Raw genomic sequence first — 22,357 nt, 5'->3', positions numbered from 1 at the left:
ATGTCGGATGCTTCGCTCACACTGTGGGGGCCTGACGCGGGGTATAACTAATTCAGTTGAGGCCCGCCACCCAAAAGCCCAGGCCGGCCAGCTTGCGACGCCGACCAACGGAATGGAAGTCGGGCTGCGACCGATGCGTCTGATATGCAACCGACGATTGGTGCGGGCCAGGACCTCAGTTGGGGGCCGAATGGGTTCGGGATGAGAGGACTGTGGCCCTTTTCAGTCTTTGCCCATGGGAACTGAGAGTTTTCAAGGTCATCGATCATGAACACCGTTACACCCGACCACGGCCTGGCTTTTAGTTTCTCAGCCGGCCCTGGAGGTTTCGTGTTCTGGACGGGACCAACGACGAGACAATGCTGGCCTAATGAAGAGGGCAAGTTTATCTTGTGCCATGTAGGTTGACAGCGGGCTTCGCTGTGTGAGGGAGATCACGGCATTGTCAACAGTATATGAATCGATAGTATGCCCGCCCCTACCAGATGTTAAAATCGTCTGCGCACAAAAAACACAAAGTAAGGTACACAGTTGCTGGCAACTTGTGTCTCAAGAAACATACCACTCTTTTGTCTTCTGTTGTCCAATCGCCCCACTCTCCGTTGTGTTATTCCCCTTTCCTTACTCTCCTCGTGTTCTCTACAAGACCCAGAAACAATGTCGGATGGCAGAGGCCGAAGCTCTTATTCCCATGATGACCGATCTTCAAGGCGAACGTCCTCCAGAGCCCCGAGTCGCACTCGTCGTGAACCCTCACGAGACCGCAGCCGCACGAGCTCCTCTCTGAGCCTGAGTTCAGGGCCTGGTCCGGACAGTGGCAGAAGTCCGCGTTATTACCCTCCCCCAGCAGGAAGCCGCCCTGGAAGTGGTGCCTCCTCACAGCAGCCTCTTCTTTCACGTCGAGGTTCGACGGCCAACTCATCCGACTACCGCAGTGGACCGTCTCTAGACCTTCCTGTCTATGTCGGGGACTCGGAGACAACCTCAAAGGCCTCTCTCATCGGTGGTTCAAGTTCGGGCGGTTTCTCGAGTTCAAGCGGGTCCGTCCCCTTGCCGCGCCGTGACCCCATCTCGGTCCCGCGCCGCCGCGGGAGCCGCCATGAGCTAGACGACGGTAGGCCTCTTCACCCGCATGACCTACCCCCCTCACGGCCACCGTCTTCAAACCCCGCCAGACCATTAACGAGCTCGGGGGGGAGCGTAAGCCGAAAACACAACGATCCTACAGCTCCCGGCCAGTCATATCCCGACACTCCTTCCTGGGCCCAGGGAAGCACCCGGCTTCCGTTTACCACAGTGAGCAACTACCCCAACCATGGCCACCCTTCAGCGTCCCAAAGCCTGTCCCCGTCCAATCGGGGAGACAACACCAGGGCCCGGCCACCTATTCGGCCTATCCCTCTTCCCGTTTTCACGACTCTATTCACTGCCGAGCCCGACCAGTATGCCGCCTCCAACAGCAGCAGCAACCCCTCCACACCCTATACCAGGAGCCCCGGCCGTGCCGGGCACACTAGGCTGCCATCCGACCCGCGCCACCCGGGTGAAATTGTCGTTCCTTCGAACAGCTCCGGTCTCAGCCAAGCACAATCCCGACCAAGCGACTACTCAGGCCGGGAGCCCCGCGCAGCATCGCCGTACGTGCTAGCTGCCACGGCCGAGAGGAGACAGACGGAGCAGCGGTCTGCACTGGGCGGGTGGCCGGCCAGGGGTGGGAGTAATCCGTCGATTGGAGCGGATTATACGCAGGCTTCGCATCAGAGGCTCGCTGATGTGGCGAGAAGGTCTGCTGATGAGTGGGGGCGGAAGGAGAATTTGGACGCTGTGAGAGTGGAGAGGAATCAGTCGAGACAGAGTTCACATAAGAAGTATGCAGAGTCGATGGAGAGGGATCGGGAGAGCGATGAGGAGCGGCGAAGACGGCGGTCTTAGTGAGGTTACTCACTAAGGGCATAATGACTTTAGAGAAGGGCCATCGCCCTGGCTATCATAGAAAGCCTGTATGAAGCTGCGCTTCTCTTTCCCCTCTTTCCGTCTTAAAATTCAGGTGCTCGTGGGGTCGTTACCCGTGACAGGAGATAGGGCATACCGGTCTGAGCGACTCAGGCCAACCAGGTGCCAGCCCCGTCGCTGCCCCGAGGGTCGAGGGCCCGACGCAGCTAGCTCGTGTCCCTGAACTCGAGACGTGATCCAGGAGCCGAAACATGTACCGCCATTTCGAATTTGCGGGGCGTGTACTGAGGGGAGTCAATGGGTATGAACGAAGTAGAACTGTAGAAGTTATTCATATCCGTAGAACGAGCGATGCCATCTGGCCTCCGTTTTTTCGTAACGGAGCTGGCTCCACTTTGGGAACGCGAACCGGGCCGGCACCTGCTGAGTCATCAATTCCTTCTTGTTGTTTGCGTTTAAAGTTAGGGGGCTTGTCCGCTTCCCGCAGATTCCCCAAGCATGTGAAGACACGCTAAGCTAGGTCTAAGATACCAAGTACTGCCCATGCAGTGCCTCTAGCGAAACGAGGTTTTGGGAAGCAAAAGAGCCATCAATTGTTGTCGTAGGTACGAAGAGCAAGATTTTGTTCTTGCTAGCAAACCCCGCTATCCAGGCAATCCGGCGTGCCCGGGACTGCAGCTGTCAAGGTTTCCAGCTGTGCCTCTGTGGGCCTGAAGTGGATTATTTCCCCAGATTTCGGCGCGTGTTCGGCCGTAGAGAGCGGCTGGCTGGACCCTGCAACCTGGCTCCTGCCTGAAGAGGCATGTCTCTTGGCGGTTTCTCTCAGTGTTCCATCGCGTGAAGGCGATGCTAGCCCCATGATCCCATCCCCACAAGAACTTGTAACACCCAAAACGCCGATCAACAGCCTAAGAAGTCCCCAGCCCAACAACGTCTCACGCGTGGCCGCCCTTCTGCAACACCACCGCACCAACGCTACACACCATTAAAATAGCCACAAATCAAATATCTTCCTGAAGATCTCCCGTCCCAAACCCCTCTCCCACAAGCCGGGACTACCTTCCTCGACCTCGGTACTCGGTTCAGGAACTTGGAAGTCCAACAGCCAACGCATGCTCTGCGGCTCTGCGGTGCCTGAATTCTTGCGCAGTAGATCGATTGTGTCCCTGGGAGTTTAACCGCAAAAAATGAAACCTCTATCGAAGGTGGGCGTTCCCCATGGAACCAGGGTCCAGAGCCCATCGGGAGGAATTGGAGGTCGGCGGGTTTCCTAACTAGGAAAGGCGATGAGTATCAACGTGCTGGGCAATTGGGGTCGTCCTGCTTGGAGAAAAAAAAGAGGCACGGATGGGCACAGCGGCTTGTGATAATTTCGAGCCCATCGACCAAAGCAACGATCTTCGTTCCTCACGATGGAGTATAAGTAGAGCTGAGACCTGACTTGAGATCAGAGTCTTTCTCTTCTCTCGACAGCCCACGCCGCCAGCCCACAGTCCCAGCTCCAGCTCACCTGCCTATTCCCCATCATCGGCCGTCCTCTGTCTCAGCCATTGTGTAACTGCCAGCGATCCCAGCTATCTAGCGATCTCAAGCAAGCAGAGCCCGCCACCACCATGAAGTTCCTCGCTCTTCTCACCACCGCTGGCTTGGCCACTGCCCTCCCCGCTGTCAGGCCCAACGTCCAGGAGCGGGCCGAGAATGCCGCCCAGGACTTTGCCTCGCGCACCGACCTCGAAGACGGCGCTGCTGGCAGCTGCCCGGAGGTCATCTTCATCTTTGCCCGGGCCTCGACGGAGCCTGGTAACATGGTACGTTTTGACCCCATCACCACTCTCACTTCACGACACAAGTGAAAGCCCACCCCTATGACACCCTTTACTGACTCCTCCCCTCTTTCCAGGGCATCTCCGCGGGCCCCAACGTCTCCAACGCCCTAACCAACGCCTACCCCAACAACCTCTGGGTGCAAGGCGTCGGCGAGCCCTACAGCGCCGGCCTAGCCGAGAACTTCCTCCCCGCCGGCACCTCGCAAGACGCCATCGACGAAGCCAAGCGGATGTACACCATGGCCAACACCAAGTGTCCCAACGCCAAGGTCGTGACGGGCGGGTACAGCCAGGGCACGGCAGTGGTGTCGAACGCGCTGACCCAGCTGGCGGGCGACAACAAGGCCGCGTTTGATCAGGTCGTGGGCGCTGTCCTGTTTGGGTATACTAAGAACCAGCAGAACGGAGGCGTGATTCCGGGGTACCCGCCGGAGAGGACTAAGGTGTTCTGTAATGAGAATGATGCGGTGTGCCATGGTACGCTGTTTATTCTGCCGGATCACTTTTTGTATTTTGATGTGGCTTCGAATGAGGGGCCGGCGTTTTTGGAGGAGCAGATCAACAAGGCTTGAGGGGGGGTGATATCATGATGGGTGTTGTATGATGGATGGTGAATGGGGCATGATGGTGCTGGATGATACGGGCTGGCAGTTGTGAAAAGTTTTGGGACGATGATGAGGATGACGATGATGACGATGATGATGACGAAGCCGGAGGTTATTTGTGCATAGTTGGTGGAGCGAGTATTTCTTGGCCATCTATCTTAGGAGATATGCCATGCCGTTGGATATCATGGAGCTAGGCGAAAATTTCACGCTTTTGAACCAACTGTACATTCTGTAGTCTCCAACCCGGAAACACAATTCATTGTAATTGCCCCCAAATCCATCTTAAATATCCCAAGACTTGGAACAACCGGATGTGTAACCAGATCTGGAAACCGTCAAATCAAACTCGACTCCTTCCACACCCCCAAACATCATTAATCACACACCCTCGCTCACCCCCTGAGACGGGTCCCGCCAGCAAAGCGCCTCAAGAAATCTCTCCGGCCGTGAAACCGCTACCGCCATGGCTAATAAGCCGTGGGCGTCCAATTGATCCAACACGCCATCAATATCCTTCTCAAACTCGGCGCCAACAAAATCAACAAAGGGGATATCTGGCACGCCGAACGGTTCACTCTGCGCTTCAACGGCGAACTTGGGTGGCGGTCTCCCAGACAGCCTACGAAGACCAAAGATAGGCCAAGGGAGATGGGGAGGAGCAGGGGAAGAGGAACCCCTGAGGGTTGTTGGGCCGTCTAGGGTTGTGTCGTTTTTAGGGGCGGGGATAGCAATTCCCAGCCTCGACCTCAGTTGTAACGCGATTTCTCTTTTCGACGTGGTCAATGCTGCTTCGATCTCATCGGGCAAGGTCTCGTGTGGGAATCGGGAGCCGAAGGGGTTGGTGAACACAATACCGGACGAACTGGTGTACCAGCAGTGTGAATCAAACACCAAGCGGCCGATGGGCACCAGCGCCCTCTCGGTCGTGCCATCTGCTAGAGCAGTAGGTGTAGGCACTGGACGGAACATGTCATCGGCTTGCGCGCCGGCGTCAAGCAGGAGTCGCACTACTTTATAATGCGCTCCTAGCGCAGCGAGGGAAAGCGGTGTCCATCCTGCGTTGGTGCGCGATCGAACTTCGGCCCCAGCCTCCAACAATAAACGCACCGTGCTTACTTGGTCGTCAGCTTTGTCCCACACGTAAAAGAGGCAGGCGTAGTGCAGCGCAGTCCAACCGGTATTGTCCCGGGCGTCCACGACCAGCGCCGATTCTGAGGGACCGCCTCGGAAGGTTACAAGTTCCTGCACACGAGCTGCAGGGCCCAGCATGGACGCCCGATGTAGCGCGGTACAGCCGTGAGGGTCGGGGGCATTCATGTCGGCCCCAGCGTGAAGAAGCGCGCGGATGACATCGGGAGTCTCCGGGTAGTCGAAGTCTCGGCACACGAACCGAAGGGCGGTTTGGCCGTTGATCCTGGGGGGGATGAAGACCGTGTTCGAGGAGTCCGTAATTGTGGCGTCTATGAGAGCGGGGATCGGAACTCGTTCTCCGTCGTGTTGTTGGCTACCAGTCGCGGTGGCTAAGAGGGTGATCAGTTGGGAACCGTAGAGAATCGTCTCGCAGCATTGTTCCCTTCTCCCTTTATCGTGTTCGGGTTCAGAGTGGTTCTCGGGATTTTCTATCCACCAAATGATTTCCTCTACCCACCAGAGAACAGCGAGGAAGGGCGGTATCGGAAGGTTCGGGCCGGAGTGATAAGCATTAACGGCGCCGCCGAGCGTGCGACTCCCACGCGAATAGACCCAGGAATCATCAGTGTACGGGTTCCCGCGCGAATAGGAGTAGAACGCGATGTCCAAGGTAGCCCCGTGCATCAACAGTAGCCGTGCTTTGCCCAGGTCCAGCCGAAAATAGGGGTTGCCCACGGCATGACAAAACAACATCACCCCAAGCGGTGGGAGATCCTTCCAGTGGGTACGACCAATGACCAGAGTAAGAGCACCGCGCACATTGATCTTACCAACGCCGAGATAGGTCCCGATCTGAGTGGGCTTGGCGCCACGTTCTAACAGTAACTCGACAGTTTCGACGGAAACGGTGGGTTGCATGGCCATGAGCAGGGGTGTGAAGCCTCGCGGTCGAGAGCTGTCTGAGCGCGGCAGGGTCTCTATATTCGGGTCCGCTCCCGCATCGAGAAGGCGGCGAAGGACCTCAACGTTTCCTGGTACGTGGGGGGAATTAGGCAGGAGGCCTGGAGCACCCATGGCCCAGTGCATAGGAAACATGCAGTCGTGGATGCTGTTATAATCGTCGGGTGTTGCGTAAAGCCCCGCCCAGTTCGTATCAACGCCATGGTTGATTAGGCAGTCAATAATCCCAATCTGATTGGCGACAATGGCAGTAGCAAGCGGAGTGTCGCACGATGGCTTTGTGTCTGAAGGCCCGAGGCAAATGTCATCCACCCACTTGCACATAAAGTGCGAGAACGGGCCGAACTCGTGATTCGGAGACGCTCCATGGCGAAATGCACGTTCCAGAGCCGGAACAACACCCAGTGCGCACGCCCAACGCACAGAGAGACAGTCGAACTGGGAAACGTCGCGGGCGTATAGCACATCGAGAGCGACGTTCGTAAGCGAGCGGCAGCTCTGAGCCAAGTGGAGAAGGTCGGCCTGGTACAAGCGGTAGCAAACGAGTAGTATCAACTCCGTTGGCAACGCTGTGAGAATGGATCGGCCCGCTGGCCACGATGCGGGGATTGGAGCGTCGCCATTGGTCCCATCCCGGAGGGCCTCGCGGATGAGCTTGTACTTTTCGTCTCTGCCGCGGCGGTAGGCGACCAAAAACGAACCAAAAGTATGCCCAACCATGGTGCCCGATTCAGAAGCAGTTGCCGACAACGCCTTCGACTCCGAATTTTTCCCATGAGACTATTGAGACCTGAGACGGGGAGTAGGTGTAGGACATGTACACAGGTATGCGGCCTTGCGTTGTTCTCCGTGTCACGTGAGCCTATTCTGTGATCCTTCCTGCCTGCACGCCGCATGTCAGCTGGCGGAAATTAGTTTGGCAGACCGATAGTTAAACTGGGTCCCGCTTCCGAGGTCATCTTGATGATTCCCAGAGGCCTAAGAGAAGAAAGGACGCAATGCAAGCCGGTTATGCCACCCCGATCAGTGACGGGTGGCAAAGTCTGCGACGCAACACAGCGTTATTTCTGCCGTATGTTCTTCGCCTTGCGCTTCTTGAATACCACCGCCGTGCCCCCCGCTGAGTTTCCCGAGTTTCCTCCACCCTGCTCTGCTACATGTTCATCAACCCCAAGTCTCGTCTCTTCCTCTGGCTCCTGTTTGATAGGAGGCGGAATCTTGCGCTCAGCTGCCTCAGGTTTGCTGTCCGCTCCCGATTCTTCCTGAGTGTCCTTCTCCGTCTTGACCTCTGGCGGCGCACTGTCATCTTTCTTGACTTTCACCAACGGCCCACTAAGCAAGGCATCGAGATCCGCATCCTCCTCGACGGGCATCGTCTTGGAGCCCACGCCCCATTTCCGCTGTTTCTTGAAGAGCCCTTGTATAGCCTGCTCTTGCTCCTTCTCTTCTTCTGTTCGCTCTCTCTCCCGTTTCACGCCGGTGGCCCGACTTTTCGTGCCAGTAGTCTCCATGTCCTTGTCTGAATCTTCCACGACCCGCGTCGATGTAACCGTCCACTCGCCCGCCATCGCCATCTCCCCTCTCATTTCGGTCGGAATAGCCACGCCCAGCTCCGCGAGTTGCTCCAACTGCCTGTGCCTGTCTAACTGTGAAATCTGTTGGGGTGGTGTGCCATACGCCCCGCCGCTCGGTTTAGGGGCCGACTTGGCTGGTATCCCGCTGCCGCTACCACTCCCGCTCCCAGACACCACGCCATTGAGTCGATCGACCTCTCGTTTCGCCCGTTCTTTGTCTCGTTCTTTTTGGTCGGCGCTGCGGTGCAGGTCGCGCAAGGAGCGTTTGATCGCGCTCTGATGCTTGCCGGTGGATTCGTGATTGGCTCGCTCGAGGCCGGTGTCGCGGACGAAGATACTGCAGTGTTTGCACCAGTATTTTGGTGTTGACTTCCAGTATTCTGACATCGTGAGGGTTGGGGGAGATAGGGGCAAAAATTGCGAGATGATCCGCGGTTGGATTTTGATCTCGGGAATTGTTTTCGTCGCAACAAGGAGTTGTCGAAGGGTAAAAAATGAGCGTGACGCGCTGTGAATTTCTAAGGTCCTTTCAAATGTCGCAGGAACGACCTGAGGTTCTCAGCGGCCGGCAGGCCGGCAAAACATCGGCAGAATACCAAAGTCTGCCGACGCTCAGGCACTTGGAGCCTGTGGATCGTTCTCTTTTAGGCAACGCGACGCGGTCACTCTGAATTTTGAAAGAAACATCACAATCGTGTTAATCAATGGAATTTCGTTCCATTTTTCTTTAATTATCTCTTGTTCTGGACCCCTCATATCGCACCCATTACCCTATGATACCCCTCGCCTCAAAGGACCCAATTCCTAGTTCCTAGTTCCCAGCGCTCCACTCGGCACCGTCCTCGTCAAACCGGGCACGGGGCTGGAATCCATCGCAAGGAACAGAACCCTCAGGAGAAGCAAAAAGGCAGAAAACACCCTCCCAACGCCGTAAAGAGAGAAAAAGAAAAGGCTTGTCCCGCCGCCGCGTGCAGCTTATTTTCACCCCACAGTAGCGAGAAGAGATCACCGACGTAAGGGGGAAAGAGCCAACGGGAAAGGGACCGGGCGACCGCAGCGTGGTTTTACACCGCAGCCAGGGCCGCAGCACCGCCCAGAACAAACGCCACGAGGGCAGCAGTGAATCCATCGGGACCGCCACCGGGGCCAGCAACAGCGCCATTGCTGGGAGGCGCGTTGGTGGGCAGCACGGCAGGACCAGTGGTCACCTGCTCTCCGGGGAACGAGGCAGTTGGAAGACCGGTGACCTGCACTTGGCCATCGGAAATCTGCGAGACTTGGACCTGGCCATCGGAGATCTGAGAAACCTGGACCTGACCGTCGCTGATTTGCGACACTTGCACTTGTCCGTCGGAGATCTGCGTGACTTGGATCTGGCCGTCTGAGATCTGAGAAACGGGCGCCTGGGTGATGGTCGGGATGGCAGCATCGCAAGGCGTAGAGTGGCCCTGAACTTGGCCTGTGTAGAAGGATAATTGGTCAGTATCATTTTCCCGCGCCTGACGCTGCCGGCCACAAGGCGCTAAGGGAAGATGTGTAGAGGATTGAAACAAGAAAAGCTTACCGTCTCCGATTTGGCAGATGTAAACGACGCTCGTAGTCGTAATCACTTGAGGCTGACCGTCGCTCAACGGGATGACGACCGTAGTGGTGATGATCTCCGAGCCGACAGTCTGGCCAACGCCGTCCGACGGAGTGCCCTCGGCGTTGCCCCGGCCACCCTGGCTGTCCGCATCGTCGCCGCACGGAATCACGATGATTTCCACGGGCGAGCACTGATCGGCGGCCTTGCGGTCGTAGAGATTGTAGAAAGTTCCCGAAGCACATTCCCAAAAGACGGCCGAGCTGCCAAGAGCCAGCGAGTTGTTGGCGCAGACGGAGTAGCCGGCGGTGTAGAGAGCGCCAGCTTGAGGGGGGGCATCGAACTGAAATTGGTAGTTTGAAGCGATGTAACCAGTGCGGTTGAGGCCGTCGGTCAGAACCCCGTTGTTCAAGCTCACAACTAGGTTACTGGTGCTGGCGCAGCCAGCATCGACGTCCTGTAGAAGGTAGTCAGTCAGTACCCGTTCCCATCGGCATTCGTTTACGGTGTTTGGGCGATGTCAATCTGGCCACCAGTCCAAACGAGCCATTTCCAACGATCAAGCCACCGGAGCGATGTTCGCAGCGACGAGATCGCAGAAAAAACCCGAAGGATGAAAATATCCGTGATGCAGAGCCCCTCGGAGCATATCCTCCGCGGCGGATTCCCTCTCCGGCGATTCATCGCTCCGATGAGGGTTCTCGCAATCGCCGCAGCGAGTAGCGCCTCACGGTAAATCGGTCGGATTTCGGAGCAGTAAACGGCATGAAGGGAAACGTACCTCGGTGGCCCTAACCGTATTGGCCTTGAAAGTCAACTTGTCGACGGTGATCTGGAAGTTGCCGTTGAAATCGGCCTGGCAACCGTCGGGGGCCTGGCCATCGGGAGCGATCTGCTCCGTCACTCCCTGGGAGAGGCCAAGGGCGGCCATCGCCAGGCAAATGAAAGCGTGAATCTTCATGGTGGCGGCTTGATTTCTTGTTGATGGGTCTCTTCTAGATGGTGGAAGTGCTTGTTTGATTTATTTTTTCTGGCATTCAAGGCGTGTTGTCAGCAAAATTAACGACTTGGTAAACACCTCGCATCAGGGTCATATTTGATATACCTTGAAGTCAAATCGCACAAAGCGAAGAGCAGCGTCAACGTTGTGATATTGATCGGGTCTGCGGTGCTTGGATGCGTGGTTGAGGGGCACTTATCCAGCAAAAGTCGCGGTCGTGAATTGTTTTGGTCGTGGAAGGAAGAAAAATTGATCGGAGGGGCGAGGAAGGAAAGAAGAATGATGAGTCGCGAGCCCGCTGCCTTGAAAGAAGAAGCCGTTCAATCCGAACGAGGGGCAGGAAAACAGGAGGCGGGTCTGCTTAGTCGTGAGACTCCGTGTTATTGGCCGCCGTCGCCGAGACAACTGTTCATCTTGGTGGTTTGTTGTCGGGTGAGATGTACGCTGGGACGTTCACTAGGTTTGAGAGCGGCGGTGACCGCACGGTATCGTGAGAATTTGGTGGTGGTGAAAAAGGGGTGTGCCCTGCATCTAAGCTGCGTCCGATGTGCACACATGCATGCATTTGCCTGCAAAAGACCCCTACATCAAGGAAATGCAGGACGTGCAGACAAGACGTCGGGATGACATAGACCGGTAGCTTGTTCGGTGTGAACGTGCCGGTGACAAGACTGGCGGAGAGATGTTCCGGAAGACAAAGCCCTTAAGATCAGGTTAACCCTCCTTTGCTCGATATTGGAGAGGTTGGTGCAATCAAGAAGCCCCTCCGTCCGTATTGGGCATCAACAAATAAAAAGTCTTGGCGCCCAACAACCGTGCTCACGACTTCAGCATCACATGGTAAATAATCAGAAATGAGGAAGAAAATGATGAACCCAACAGCCGAATTTTTAACAGACACAACCTTAAATGTGAAAGTAGAACTTTGCAAAGGACTCAGGGGCATAAGAGCTTGATAAAGTTGTTGACTGGACAGACATTTCGTTATCGTTATCGCTTACACGCAACCCACAAAAAGGAGCGATAAGACAGCTCAGATAACAAAGACACAGCACATCAGCAATGAGGGGAGAAGACATGTAGTTTGTCTCACAAGGTTGGTAAGCTCATTTGACATTGGCTAATCAACCAAAGTCCTAGCTAGTCGTGGTTTAGACTCTAGCCAGCATCGACAAAGCATGATGCCCACCGGCCCACAATAAAAAACGACCGAAAGACAAGCGATGAAAGAAAAACAATTGAAAATCTAGTTGCAAATAGCGATGACTCTATGAAACTACAAGGCAGCTCAACATCACAGAACAAAGAGTAAGCGATGGCACTGGGAAACCATTCTCCACATGGTTTGGTTTGTGGGATCAACAACTCAACAACAACCCGCGCTTGGCTGCACAAGACAAATCCCCAGCATAGTGTCTAGCAAAAAGCGGGTGAGGGGTGTGCGTGGGTTTGAAAACCAGGACCATGTTACAATTCGTCGCCTGAATCGTGTAGAAATCGGGAAGGTGGAGATTTTATAGAGATTTTATGGAGTGTGAACTTCCTGTCAGAGTTAAAGTTTCAAACGGAGTTCGGGAAGTACACCAGTCAGAGAGATGCGACTAGCTTTTTCTTCCAGGGACTAAAGTCTTGATATCGCCAGTTTTGATCTCTCAATAAGATGGTCGTGCTTTTACGTGTCGTTGACGTGTCGAGCGCCTAGCAAGGTAGGCTTGACCTGCCAATTTGGAACCAGGAACCTTACACAAAGAGTCCTTGGGAGTTACATTGAAATTTGCATTGCAGAGCTTCTCTTTGAGTTACTCTAAAGTCCACAACGACCCTTAAATCTAAAAGAAAATGTTCGGCCCAACCAAACCAAAATAGCAATACATAACCCTAAATGCAGTCATCCAAGTCATATCCTCTCTCTTAATCCAACTGACAACTAGTCTTCAAACCACGCAGTATCAATCTCGTCTACCTAGCCACACGAAACTGGCTGCCTAATAAAGTACGAATCTAGCCGAACGTATGACATTTTACAACCCCCAATAATATCCCAACGGAATCCTTCTCTCATGGTTGTTCGGTCATAAATTTGGAGCTGTAGGCCACTTGTTTCTCCTTTTACTGATTGTGGTATTGGTTCGGATCAGGATACACGCCGTACGGTTGACCTTGTGGTTGCTGCTGCTGCTGCTGCTCGTTCAATCCAGAGTACGAGCCCTGTTGCGCATAGGCGCTAGGATCATGCGGGTATTGCGACGGGGGATAAACGTGGGATTGGTATTGTTGCTGATCGGTGTACTGCGGAGCACCGGGCGCTGGTTGTGATTGTGGTACAAGCATTGGCGTGCCCTGGGCCTTCATCTCGACAGTGGCGTTGTCGGCAGGGGACGACTTGTGTTCCTGGCGCCAGAGCCGGTATGTGTGGCCGTGGAAGATGAGGGTTGCGAGGAAGAGGAGCCTGGGAAAGAAAGTATGTGAGTCAGAAGTTGTTTCAAGTGCCGGACAGTCCACTTTCAGGAGGCTAAACTGGAGATTAATTACCATAGTACAGCGCTCACCCCAGCCACGGCACTCATAAGCGCAAGGCCAGTCTCGCCAGCGACGGCGGCGCGCTTGGCCAGCTCGGAGCGCCCGGAGATAATGCAGTGATTGCTGCTGACAGCACTGCCGTCGTTGAAGCAGGATTCGATTTGAACGGGGGTGTTAAATCGGGCGCGGAGTTGGGCGTTGGCGCCTAGAGAGGCAAGCCAGAAAAGTGCCATAAGCAGGTCAAGGGAGAGTACGGCCCAGATGTTGTATCCTTTCCGGGCGGACGACACTTTTTCTGTGATGAGGACATAGCTGACGACGATCCAGGTGAATATGCTCTAATGATTTGTGTGAATCAAGTCTTCCATAACGCAACTGCGGGTGGAAAAGGAGGACTTACGCATGCGACTGCAAAACCATTTGCGCCCATGGCATACCCGTGGATCAAAACACCGGCCATTATCACGATTATGAAGCTAATGAGGACTTGGAGGCCGCGCACCACAACCACCCACACTGGCGTGGTTTGGACGTATTGGCCCGCATCGTCCGACGTTGTGATAGGAGCAGCGTACGACTGCTGGGGAATAGAAGTGTCTGTCATTGTAAGGACACAATGAGGGGTCTATGATGAGAGTGATAAATTGTAGAAGCACGCCGTAACAAGCACAGAGAAGTCTCGGCTTAGGCTCCCAGGGTCAGGCAGGGCGGGTGGCGCCTTTTACACGAGCAGCTTGGTCGAAAGAGGGAGGGCGGAACTCGCGCGCCAAACGCGGAACTTTCAGCCACATGGGTAGCAAACGGCCGTTTGCCTCTATCGGCGTTAAAGCAGAGCCGCATGTTTCAACGGTGCCGCGTGCGCATCCCCGGTTTGCTTCGCTAAAGATGCCCAAATCCATGTGCCCAAGGCAGAATTGTCTTCGAGAAGGCCTGGCCTGGGCCCCGAAGACGGCATGGCGGTTCGCTAGTGCACTCAGCCGCACGCTGAATGTGACGACGGCTGGTCCACAGCGCGTACGGGGCTCGGGGCTGGGGTGCTACAGAGTCAAATCCAATTTTCAGGCGGGATTTTCTGGATACATCGGCGCTAGGAATATGAGGGATTCGGGTCGTTAGTAATTCCAGAATGGTTGTTGCCGGACACAGTTGAGATCTGGAGGGAAATCGAGAACGAAGGCAAATTCCAAAACCTGAACTCAGCCCCAGGCGCCCCGTTATTGGGCAATATTGAGAGCGGAACGGCCTGCATCGTGAAAGCGATGCGACGCGGGGCTTCGCGTGGTCCTACCCCATTGGCAGCGCTTCCGAACCGGAGGTGCAGGAAACAACCCCGGTCAACGCACGGAACATCGCGCCTCTCGCTCTCGTCGAGCTTGCCCGGTGCCAACCGTTGAACTGGTGAGTGGTGACATAACAGGCCCAATCATCACGGCCACGGGCCGGAATTCTGCTACGATTTATTTAGAGAACCCCATCATTTAGGGGTGGGGGAACCGAGACGCCGCGGCTGGGCTTAAATGTCAAAGTGAGCGCCAACCCCGAACCAGCGATAACCAAACACAAGACGGCTGCGACCGGCAGTTGTGGGCATGTGGGTCCATGATCCATGCTCGGGTTAGGGTTATGTCGCTTATGTAAGCGCCTTATCGCTTTAAATCATGCGGTCCCGCGTATGTTTTTCCTTCGTTTCACCCCACTAGAACAACAGTTGAATGCATCACCAAATTCTGTGTCACGCACCATTGCACTAAGTCTATTTAGGAAGGGTGAGTGAATTGCTGCGTCAACGAGAATAAGACCGATCCCAACTAACTACAATTCGAGTGGCCGTCACTGTGAAGGAAACCCAGAAATCTTTCCAATTGGAGTGGAAGGTCATTTTATTAGTTGGCCATTGTTTTGCAACTCTGTGATCTCGTCGTGACCGGCTCAACCTAACAGTTTAAACGATTCCTTACGCAAACACAAGCCGTGACTTTCTGTACCCTGTCTCCTCGAGGAAATGACGCCCCCAACTACGGCGCCATCCCACGAGATCAAAAACAGCCCACGGCGGAGTTTCGGACCCTGTTAAGACACAGGGTGCCTATTTGAGAACCAGACGTCCGACGCCCGTCTTTGAAAATCACGTCGCCCCTGATTTCCATGAAAAGCTCTGTACCAGACTGTCATTTGTACAAATCGCACAACGATACCGGTGTCGCAAATACGGCCAAGAAGCTGCTGAGGAATGGCGGATGGGACATACCCCCCCAGAGGTCGTCCAGGAATACAACGCTAGAATCAAGGCGATGTTGGAAGCATCCGACTCTGACTGGGCCAGCAGCCCCGCCGCTAGCCAAGATGGTCAAGACTCACCCGCAGAGCGGCTTATATCGCCAACAAATACGGATCGCGATTATTCCGTCGAAGGGCCACGCCCTATCTCGTCCTCACCTCCCGACCGTGTGGAAGCCCCCGCCATTCCCCGAAATCCAAAGAGAGAACTCTCGACCGAGCCGGCCGGTTTGCTATCAACTGATAGACCAATAAAGAAGCAGCGTGTTGTGGAAGTGGAAACGGGGTTTGGTCCTGGCGTCGCTATCAACGAACAGATTGCGCGGCCACACGAAGGATAAATACCAGCAAACCCGTTTTCACCGCATATTCAAATGTCCCCCACAGGTAATATACGGATCCGACTGCCAGCCTTCCTACCCCTCGTTCTCATACACCTCACGCTGTACATCATACGCTTGAAATCGACTTGTTGGGCATGAAGGGGCTCGGAGAAGTAGAGGGGATGATGGGTTATGATTCGTGATGACGGTGGCCGGATCAAGGGGAAACCACTACCTTACACACACTAATAATACGTTCAATGGGGGAAGGTGTTGTGGCGGTGAAGTTCTTGACAAGAAACAGGCCGGCGCTTTAGACTTCATAGTTCTCACCACCAATATTATTTAATCGTAATGAATACGTGTGCCAGATTTAGTAGCACGCCAATAATTAAAGGCTCGAGTCCATTGATGGTTCTGATGAAACGATGGCGACACAAATCCTCCAATTCGACCGATGAATGCGGGGAAAGACTTGAGGTGCCTTTCGCAGGTGTGTAATACCCGAGGTAAAGTGGAACTTACAACATCATCAACAGGCCATCGTCAAAGGTACCGTCGAAGAGCTAAAGGTTTCTTCGTGGAAACATGGCTTTCCAATGTCGAATCCTCGCCACTCTTAAGCCCAGTCTTTGTGCAGGAACATGGTGTCTAGCCGCACAGCGTACCGGTCCCTGGATAGTCACACACATTCGGCAGTTCACAACCTTCGGCGAACCTCAACCCCTCCCATCATCGCACTCCCAAAGGCACAAACACCTAGATAGCCTCCCAGCCCGCCCAGAAACCCACCTCCTAGGCAAAGTCGCCATCGTCACAGGCGCCGGCAGCCGTATCCCACCTCCCCCTTCTTCCTCATCGCCCTCACGGCCCGATGCCCCTCAAACAACTCCTGAGCTCGGCAACGGCTCCGCAACAGCACTACTCCTCGCAGAATCCGGCGCGACCGTCCTATGCGTCGACAAAGACCTCGAGCTCGCCAAACACACCGCACGCTTCATCAACAGCTCCATCTCTGCTACAAACTCACCAGCTACTGCCACAGCGAGACCAGACCCAAACCAGCCCCAGTGCGAAGATGTTTCCACCAGGAGAGGCGGACAAGCCCTCGCAGTCGAAGCCGACGTCACCTCCCCAACCGACTGCCGCGCCATAGCCGCCTACGCCCTCTCAGCCTTCGGCCGCCTAGACATCCTCGTCAACGTGGTAGGCATCATGGGCGCGAAAGGCACAGCAGTGGATGTAGATCCCGACGAGTGGACGATCGGTTTGGATATCAACGTCACGAGTATGATGTTGATGGCGAAGTATGCTATCCCCGCGATGTTGACGGGGGAGCACAAGACTGAAGGTGACAGTGGGGGAGAAGGGGGCGGGATAAGAGGGAGTGTTGTGAATGTGGGCTCGGTGGCTGGGTTGAGAGGGGGTACGCCGCATTTGATGTACCCGACTAGTAAAGGGGCGGTGGTGAATATGACAAGGGCGATGGCGGCGCAGCATGGGAGGGAGGGGGTTAGGGTGAATTGTGTTTGTCCTGGTAAGATATTCCTTTCAGCTTTATTGTTATCAAGGGGCCTATTGGATGGACAAATTGCTGATTGAGATGATGGTAGGGATGCTGTATACACCGATGATGTATAGAAAGGGGATGAGCGACGAGATGCGGGAGAGGCGAAGGAAACGGAGTTTATTGGGGACAGAGGGGAACGTTTGGGATTGTGCTCATGCCATTCGGTTTCTGGCTGGGGATGAGGCACGGTGGATTACCGGAACGGTGTTGACAGTCGATGCTGGGGCTACTGCATCCACGGCTGTTCTTTGAACTTGTTGTAGATTTTGGAGCCCAATGACCTAATTAATGTTGGATAGACATACGGGCATCTTGACGAATGTCGGTTACGGGGTGATTGATCATGCTAATGGGACAGCTTTCGCCGATTTGAGCACTGGCTATTGTCACGCGTATGTCCTCCTCCTTCGCCTCCTTCTCAGTGCCAATCAGAAAAGGCATCCCAAATCCGAACCTCACAGGTTCCAACCTTGTTAAGCTGAGGCACCTGAGACACAGTCGCCGCACCTGAGGCACGGCCTGCAAGTGTCGTGCTGAGGCTGAGAGCATCTTCAACGTGGTGAAAGGACAATGGGAGGAGGGATGCCGATCTTCAGGGTTGGGTCACAGAGTTAATGCACACATACCCAACAACATGTATGTTGGGTTGTATGAAATCTCTGCTCCCTGCCCCCTGTGCCATCCATTAAGTATTTGATTGAAAGAATGACATTGCACATTTGGTATAAAAATATCTGTAGCTGGTGGACGATATCACCACCGCCGCTAGCCCTCAGTTTTCCCATGCACGGGATACGGCGTCTCGCGTGGCAATCATCGAAGGCAAAATATGGTCTTGAACCGTCTCGTTTGTGTGGGCTGACTTGACCAATTAATTAGCGTCCGACCTGTGCAGTCCATTGAAAGCCCGGCGTTGTGGGCATTCGATCCCAGGTTCAGCTGGGCTGAATCGACTAATAGATGCGCCTCCTGCCGTTTTGAGTCAAAGTTGAGGCTCTGCAGTGGCCCCCGAGTCTCTTGTGGTTACCGCGGCTGACGCTCTTGCATGCACACAACATGTGCGGACTGCGGAGCATTGTCCATCCAGGGAATCCACGCCAATCATGTGTCATGCAGTCGATCTGTCCCACGAAACCCGCTCCTGGGATCGGTAGATCAGCGAGTACACGCCCTTGATGCTGCAATGTCATAAATGACACATATTTGTGGTTCCGCTTTCATTCGAAGCCCAGGCATGTGCTATGTACAGTACATCACACATGAGGGATTTGAGGCTCTACTACGGAGCCTCAAGCCCCTCATACCTAGGTATCTAGGTAGTCTTCGAACTCACAGCGATCTGCTGTGGTATACGGTCCTCGTGTGAGTCGTGTCGATCTGACTTTTCCACTTTCGATCAAGCTGCAGCTCTTCAAGCCCATACCCCTCCCGTGATATCAAATGACATTACAGCTCCCGCGGTTCCCGCGCTCCTCACAGTCACGGCCATGATCAACAACATCACTCCTATTTTAGTGTGGTATCCATCGGGCTGCGGCTCCCGCGGCTTTCGCCATATTCTGTAATCTCGAGGTGAAGATCGCCGCTCTGAATTGCTGCGAGCCGTCTTAGCTAGAATACGACCCTTATACAAACACTCAGCCTGGCCAAACGTCTATAAAGTGGTATCACATCCTCTATCTACGGCCAGTTTAACATTCTCGATCACCAGCACCCATCCGCATCTGTCTACCCCATCAAGCTATCCAACAGCCACCCTCTTTACTCTTTATTGCTGAACTACCCTCATAGGTAAGAAGATACTTCAATAGCGAGTCTCTTTGGCCTTGTCTATATGCTAATGCCGGCTAAGGGAAAACGTTGCCACCATGCCCAACCATCTAGACGTACAGATCAGGGAGATCCCGAAGACCATCGAAGGCCACATCTTCAAGGCCACTCTGCACTTCAAGGGTATGCTGATCTGGGGACCCATCTCATGCCACGACAATGTCGTTCTCCTGATGCAAGCGATCCGCGATGGAGACCCCCGTTTTGAATTTCACCTTGAGAAGAAGGAACACACGGTGGAAGGCCACACCAGACAGATCATCGTCAAGGTCGACGGCGTAGAGCTGGAGAGGCTCTCGGTGCACGACAACATGGATCAGATGGTCGAGCAGATCCACCTCATGCAGGAACTCTACCCTCAGCTCTAGGTCTTTGTGGCTCGCCGTTGCCGACATTTCTGCCAGCCGGTTCACCGACAAGGAGCTGGAAGGGAGATGAAGAACACGTCAACATGTAGCTAGTTAGATTTTCGCCAAGCGCTGCCAAGTGTGGGAGTTGTCATCAGAATTGATAGGCTGGTCCTTATCCCAGCCATGGTCCCCTTCGCCACTCACACCCTCCTCGCGACGTTGTTGCTAAAGCTGCTATAATATGGGTAAGGGTTGTTGAATAAAGTCCCTTCCAGGCTTTGCGATGGCTCTCTCAGGGTTGTGACATGGTTGTTTGTGGAGGAAGCCGCCTTGCCCAAGTACCGAGCGCACGGACAGCCCTTTATAATCCACCCACTCGCCGGGCCCTCTTTCTCAATAGCCCCCCCATCCGACAAATGCCCAACCCCAGGGTCCGGGCAGCACCGAGCAGTGCCGGCTTTCTCCGCTTCGTGAGCTCGACTCATGGATGGGATGAGAGAGAGGGCTAGCAGGAAAGGGATGTAGAGCAGTAGCAGGAACTTTAATGTATCAACAACGGGCTGTTTATCGGGAAGTGGTATCACAGAAACCATGAGACAAGTAAGTACCCTATTCATCTATAAATTTTGATGGCTTCGCACCGCGAGATGGCATGCTCGTAAAACGCAAATCATCTAGCCTCGGAATGCCCTCGGGTATCCCTTTTCTATCCCCCCCTCTACATGATCACCTCGTTGGCAACATCCTGTTCATCGTTAGCTCATATCCACGACCATCAGGACAAAAATAGAAGGAAAAACTCACTCTCTTCAACTCCTTGAACGGCAGACACACACAGTTCTGCACGCGGATCTCATCGCCCACCTTGCACTCCTTGCCCAGGATGGTAATTGCCTGCACCTTGACCCCGTTCTTGACAATACTCGTGTTGTGGCTAGTGACAGGCGTCGGTGTACCCTCCACACGCGCCCAGGCCCCAACCCGACTGCTCCAGCCGATGATGGAGTACAGCACACACGAATCATGCTTGATCTCGGCGTCCTCCAGCACGATCGACTCCTTGACGCGCGCGCCTGCGTCGACTGTCGCACGGGGACCGATCGAGACGTTGGGGCCGAGCTTGGCTGTCGGGTGCACTTGCGCGGTCGGGTGGATGTAAACGGGCGGGATGATGTTGGCCGATGGCGGGGCGAGGTCCTTGGAGCCGCTTTGCTTGGCCTTTTGGAGATACAGCGCGTTGGCGGGGATCGCGGAGCCTGCCGTCTTGATCTGGCGCCAAAAGTCGTTGGTCTCGTAGACAAAGAACTGCTTGTTGTCCGCCATGTCGCCCAGGATATCTTGCTCGAGACGGATCACCTCGTTCTTCTGGCTCTCCTCGTCATCGTCGATCATGAAGGAGCTGGCAAGGTTTTCGGACGAGCGGTACGATGCAAGCCGGGGCCGGTCGGTGCGGCGCTTGATGGCGCTACGGATGGAAGGGAAAAGGACATCGGCTGAGAAGAGGTAGACACCGCAGTTGATCAGGTTCGAGATGTGGCTCTCTGGCTTCTCGACGTAGTGCAGAACGCGGCGGGTGTGCGAGTCGGAGACGATGCAACCAAAGTTGGTCGCTGCCTCCTCGCTAACACGTGTACCCAAGATAACAGCCTCGGCGTCCTTCTCCTGGGCTAGCTGCAGCATCTCGTTGAGCGGGAAGCTGCAGCAGACGTCCGAGTTCAGGACAAAGATGTGCTCGGGGCGGCCCTTGAGGATAGCATCGCGGAAGTGGTAGAGACCGCCAGCGGTACCCAGGGCCTGATATTCGCGGAGATATTTGATCGAGACATTGGGGAATTCGACGGCCGAGTCTTTGATAAAGTCGCGGAAAACAGATTCCTCGTAGTAGCCGATCAGGTACACTTCGGAAATCGAGGGCACCTTGCTGATCGCGGTCAGGCAGTGCCAGATAATGGGGTGGCCCGCGACATCGAAGAGGGGCTATCGAGTGGAAAGGAAGCGGTCAAAGTCAGCGTTTTGCGGGTGTTTGAGGCGGCGGGAGCAGCCGTGATGCGTCATGCCGTGCAGCATGCCCTGCATTATGTGTCGCACGTACCTTGGGCACATCGAGCGAGAGAGGGCGGAAACGGGTGCCGCGCGAAGCACCACCGACCTAGAAAGGGGTGGTTGCGGTGTCAGCAAACAACCTCGAAAGCTTATTTAGCACAGCCGATGCCCGGTGCGGTGTGGCAGCAATTGGGTATTTGCCCCCCATTTCCCCCGCTATCACCAGCAAAAAAACACTGACCAGGATCACGGCTTTGGTGGCGCCGCCGGAACCATTTGACTTTTCACGGTGCGGGATCTGGAGAGACATGGCGAGGTATACTTGATATTCGGGTTGGAATTATCGCGAGGGGACACGGCCGGCACTTGGGAGGGGGGAAGCAGGAAACGGCCCAGCCAACAGCTTTTAACGATGATGCTTGGAGTGTCCTGATGCTACCCCAGTCCCTGGAAATCGGGGTGCCACGGCGCTGTGGGGCCGTTTTGGTCTGTGCTTCTCCCCTCGAAAGCACTGGCCACCCGACCCCTCCAGCCTTCCCACGTGGATGCGATTCTGGATCTGGTCAACTTCAGGTAATTAATTATGAGGCTGAAGTCGGGATGGAAGCCTACTGGGCGGATTTGGGTTGTGGAGTTGAATCAGCCGAGGCTGAGATGCCGAACCGGTGCCATGGGTTCCAACGCAATTGTAACTGTGTCTTTAATTAAATCATCGTCTATCTCGTTTTGGAACCAGACTTTCCACTACCCTTATTGCTGATGACCCCTTCAGAGTGCTAACCATGTTGACAGCGAAGCGTTGTTCACTGC

General features: G+C 54.7%; 8 protein-coding genes across 8 annotated transcripts; 4 read left to right on the top strand and 4 right to left on the bottom strand.

Moving 5' to 3' along the window:
- Positions 1–657: 657 nt before the first annotated feature.
- On the top strand, positions 658–1,932 carry C8A04DRAFT_24597 (uncharacterized protein; the record flags this gene model as incomplete). The annotated part of the gene is made up of 1 exon (XM_062779227.1): positions 658–1,932. One exon carries the CDS (start codon positions 658–660, stop codon positions 1,930–1,932), a length of 1,275 nt encoding a protein of 424 aa, XP_062640726.1.
- Positions 1,933–3,566: 1,634 nt separating this feature from the next.
- C8A04DRAFT_8967 (carbohydrate esterase) lies at positions 3,567–4,351 on the top strand (the record flags this gene model as incomplete). Its single annotated transcript, XM_062785304.1, has 2 exons — positions 3,567–3,761; positions 3,854–4,351. 2 exons carry the CDS (start codon positions 3,567–3,569, stop codon positions 4,349–4,351), a joined length of 693 nt encoding a protein of 230 aa, XP_062640725.1.
- A 414-nt stretch (positions 4,352–4,765) lies between these two features.
- On the bottom strand, positions 4,766–8,439 carry C8A04DRAFT_34098 (uncharacterized protein; the record flags this gene model as incomplete). The annotated part of the gene is made up of 4 exons (XM_062782714.1): positions 4,766–6,754; positions 6,791–7,231; positions 7,648–7,766; positions 7,968–8,439. The coding sequence occupies 4 exons, from the start codon at positions 8,437–8,439 to the stop codon at positions 4,766–4,768; spliced, it is 3,021 nt and encodes a 1,006-aa protein (XP_062640724.1).
- Positions 8,440–9,116: 677 nt separating this feature from the next.
- C8A04DRAFT_24593 (uncharacterized protein) lies at positions 9,117–10,595 on the bottom strand (the record flags this gene model as incomplete). The annotated part of the gene is made up of 3 exons (XM_062779226.1): positions 9,117–9,511; positions 9,617–10,091; positions 10,416–10,595. The coding sequence occupies 3 exons, from the start codon at positions 10,593–10,595 to the stop codon at positions 9,117–9,119; spliced, it is 1,050 nt and encodes a 349-aa protein (XP_062640723.1).
- A 2,148-nt stretch (positions 10,596–12,743) lies between these two features.
- Positions 12,744–13,758, bottom strand: C8A04DRAFT_24592 (uncharacterized protein; the record flags this gene model as incomplete). The annotated part of the gene is made up of 3 exons (XM_062779225.1): positions 12,744–13,083; positions 13,167–13,492; positions 13,555–13,758. The coding sequence occupies 3 exons, from the start codon at positions 13,756–13,758 to the stop codon at positions 12,744–12,746; spliced, it is 870 nt and encodes a 289-aa protein (XP_062640722.1).
- A 2,453-nt stretch (positions 13,759–16,211) lies between these two features.
- On the top strand, positions 16,212–17,576 carry C8A04DRAFT_34077 (uncharacterized protein; the record flags this gene model as incomplete). Its single annotated transcript, XM_062782707.1, has 3 exons — positions 16,212–16,247; positions 16,454–17,291; positions 17,368–17,576. The coding sequence occupies 3 exons, from the start codon at positions 16,212–16,214 to the stop codon at positions 17,574–17,576; spliced, it is 1,083 nt and encodes a 360-aa protein (XP_062640721.1).
- Positions 17,577–19,192: 1,616 nt separating this feature from the next.
- C8A04DRAFT_24590 (uncharacterized protein) lies at positions 19,193–19,522 on the top strand (the record flags this gene model as incomplete). The annotated part of the gene is made up of 1 exon (XM_062779224.1): positions 19,193–19,522. One exon carries the CDS (start codon positions 19,193–19,195, stop codon positions 19,520–19,522), a length of 330 nt encoding a protein of 109 aa, XP_062640720.1.
- Positions 19,523–20,222: 700 nt separating this feature from the next.
- On the bottom strand, positions 20,223–21,857 carry C8A04DRAFT_24589 (nucleotide-diphospho-sugar transferase; the record flags this gene model as incomplete). Its single annotated transcript, XM_062779223.1, has 4 exons — positions 20,223–20,249; positions 20,309–21,481; positions 21,597–21,653; positions 21,789–21,857. 4 exons carry the CDS (start codon positions 21,855–21,857, stop codon positions 20,223–20,225), a joined length of 1,326 nt encoding a protein of 441 aa, XP_062640719.1.
- Positions 21,858–22,357: the final 500 nt, after the last annotated feature.

This window comes from Dichotomopilus funicola (assembly GCF_033296635.1).
Source record: "Dichotomopilus funicola strain CBS 141.50 unplaced genomic scaffold C8A04scaffold_3, whole genome shotgun sequence".
Lineage (NCBI taxonomy): Eukaryota > Fungi > Ascomycota > Sordariomycetes > Sordariales > Chaetomiaceae > Dichotomopilus > Dichotomopilus funicola.
Note: the sequence above shows the minus strand (reverse complement) of the source record. Positions and strands in the feature narration are given on the sequence as shown.